The sequence below is a fragment of the Priapulus caudatus genome, unplaced genomic scaffold (assembly GCF_000485595.1).
Source record: "Priapulus caudatus unplaced genomic scaffold, Priapulus_caudatus-5.0.1 Scaffold1170, whole genome shotgun sequence".
NCBI classification, from domain to species: Eukaryota; Metazoa; Priapulida; class Priapulimorpha; order Priapulimorphida; family Priapulidae; genus Priapulus; species Priapulus caudatus.
The window spans coordinates 45,850-48,628 of NW_014578231.1; the positions used below are offsets into that span (position 1 = coordinate 45,850).

Below are 2,779 nucleotides of genomic sequence, written 5' to 3' on the forward strand. Positions count from 1 at the left end.
ACGTCCGGCATACGCTGGCTAAATCGTCAATGTGTGACAGGGCCATAAACTTGGAATCACTCAGACCACATGGTGAAACCCATGCTAAATGAAACCAGCAAGCCAAAGAACCGTGTAACAACATTGATACATTGCGATCATAAAAGTGAATGTCTGGTAAAATAAACGTAGCTGTTTGTTATGCAGTAGTGTAACTTGCTAATTCGAGACTAAAGATTTTTTACGTGTACATTCAGTAAAATGGGAGTGGCGTCGGGAAAGTGCTGAGAAAGCTTCACAAATAGATCCACACTTATATACAGCCTATAAAATTATGATTACCGCTATTTAATTTTATGATTAATTCATTTCAGGAACATCTGTCATGGTAGTGACTCAGTGGAAAGCGCAAAACATGAGATCGCACTGTGGTTCAAACCAGAAGAATTGGTCCGTTGGAAACCCGCACAGCAGGATTGGATCTATGAGGATAGTTTCTAAATTTCAAATTAGCCCTCACAATAATGCTTTGCCTGCAAGGTCTTATTACTAAACTGTTCAGAAGCAGTCAGCATCTCTTCATGAAATGTTGGAGATGAATTCCAAGCCGGTGGAAAATTTGTTCTTTACACAAATTCCATCAACCGGTTTTCCAGGCATTTTGTCAGCAGTGCAAGACCACAAATTTACATTGCATATGTAGACAATTTATCAATTATGAATTTTATGCTGTAACTAAATCAAAGAATAATAAATTTCTCTCGCATGTATGTGGAAACGACATTTTTTTCGTGTCTATTCTCTGTCTGAAATGAGGTACGTGTTTGACCATGTCACATTGTGGCAACCATTGGCCAATAAACCACTTGCATGTTGACAAGTAGGGAGGATAGGATTTCATTGGGTATCTTACTATAATTTGGCGAATGTTGTTTGTATGTATGTTAATGAAAGGCTCCGTCAGTTTGGATCCAAATAGCGCCAAATTTACAGAAGAGATCGATGAGTACACGGGACGGGTTCTAAACTATACTTGGTTGAAAACCGTTTGTTTGGTCTTAAAAAAGACAAAAAAACACAAAAAAGGTAAACATTTGCCTGAAAATAGGGGGCGCTATATCTTTGCTATTTCGCAACGTTGTGCTGCATGCACAGAGATTTTGGTAAGCCCAATAATATAAGTAGAAATAAGCATGTAATAATGAAGTTAAATGTTCAGTAGCTATTTTGGCATAGTTTTCGATATCAGATGTAATGTATAAGTTCAATTTGATCAGAGCAGATATCGGATCGGGGGCCGGTCGTGGATCACGTATTTCAGATTTCCGGCTATTCAAAGCTGTGCGGGTGTCGTGAACAGCGAGCTGTCAGCTCAACCAGCCCAATGAGATCTATCTATATTCTAACTTTGGAGTCCGTATCATCAACCAGTACATAGCATAGAATAAAACATTTGTGTGTGCGCGCGTGCGTGCGTGTGTATTTCACTGTGTACTTGCCAAACAAATGGTTAATGTGTTACGTGTAAGCATGATTGTACATGTATTTGTATTGACATCTCAACCATAAAAAAACATGTCCAACAACTAAACTCTCCATATAACACCTTACACATAACACTACTGGTAACACATGCATCACAGTCACTAAGCCCGCGCGTAGCGCGGGTTTCAGCTAGTCTGAATAAAGTTTCCTTCCTACTGAAAAGTTTTCAGACGCCTATAAACGTTTAGCTAATAAGTGGCAAATAGCAATGATGATTGAATTAGTGGGGGTTTCCAGATGGACTTGGGACTAATTTTGCTAGTTTCACAGGAAGTCATAACAGCTGTACATCGACACACTAGTTGGAAATATCGTCACATTAAACTGGTACATTATAACTCTAGCATCGATTTCAAGCTGGTTGTTTTGCTTTGTCGAGTGTTCTCAGGGCTTTACCACATATGGCTGGACTGACATGCCTTCAAAGTTGAAGCTAATTTTCGACACCCCATAAATCCACAGACATACCTTATTGACATCGACCTCGACATGCCTTAATTTCCAGCTATTTGAATTTAACAATCCTAACACAGCCATGCTATGTTTTCACAACAGGATGTATAGCCTCCAACCTGATCTAGTTTCACTCCAATTAGCAAATGGGGATGAACTGCCCGATTGCCAAAAATGACTTCTGAAATTCCAGGTAGTATGGGGAGATCCACGATGAGTCTTTAACCAACAAGCTGGATGTACATAAAATAAGCGCTATATGACCTGAATAGGCAGTATTTTGATTATAATAATAATTATTTATTTGCACGCACACATAACATGCTATACAAGCTGTCTGAAATACTCGAAAGATTTGTAATATTCTACAAATTATTCCACATTAATAGCATGACTTGAATAGTTTTATTTTTTGTCATTATTAACGGTGCATCGCAAATGGAATGTAAATGAGAAAAGTGGGTTGACTGAAGATTCCCGTACAGGCTGGGTTATCTGTGCGAGGCTTTATCCTATGGTACATTTTCACCGTGACTCGCACAAATTCTCGATTAGCTAGGTGTAGTACTCTTTTCTGGAATTACACAAATAAATCACACTTACTATACCACTACTACATAAACTGTACTCATGCTGGCAGGCATGCACTCACAGAGCAACCAAGTGTGGGTCTCTAGCATACATAGTACTGATTACTGCATGTTTAGAATCTAATTTTAGCTACAGCAAACCTTATAATAACTAGACAGAGGGCACTCAAAAAGAGTGCATACCTCCGCGAGCATGTAACATGTATACATGT

At 38.8% G+C, this 2,779-nt stretch overlaps 1 protein-coding gene across 1 annotated transcript in view; it reads left to right on the plus strand.

Annotated features, from left to right (window-relative positions):
• The window catches only part of LOC106815654 (nucleoside diphosphate kinase A 2-like), a 6,528-nt gene extending 5,768 nt beyond the window's left edge, over positions 1 to 760 (plus strand). The window contains exon 4 of the mRNA XM_014820150.1: positions 354 to 760. Within this exon, the coding sequence (XP_014675636.1) occupies positions 354 to 480 (127 nt within the window). The 3' untranslated portion in view covers positions 481 to 760. The remainder of the gene's footprint in view (positions 1 to 353) is intronic.
• Positions 761 to 2,779: the final 2,019 nt, after the last annotated feature.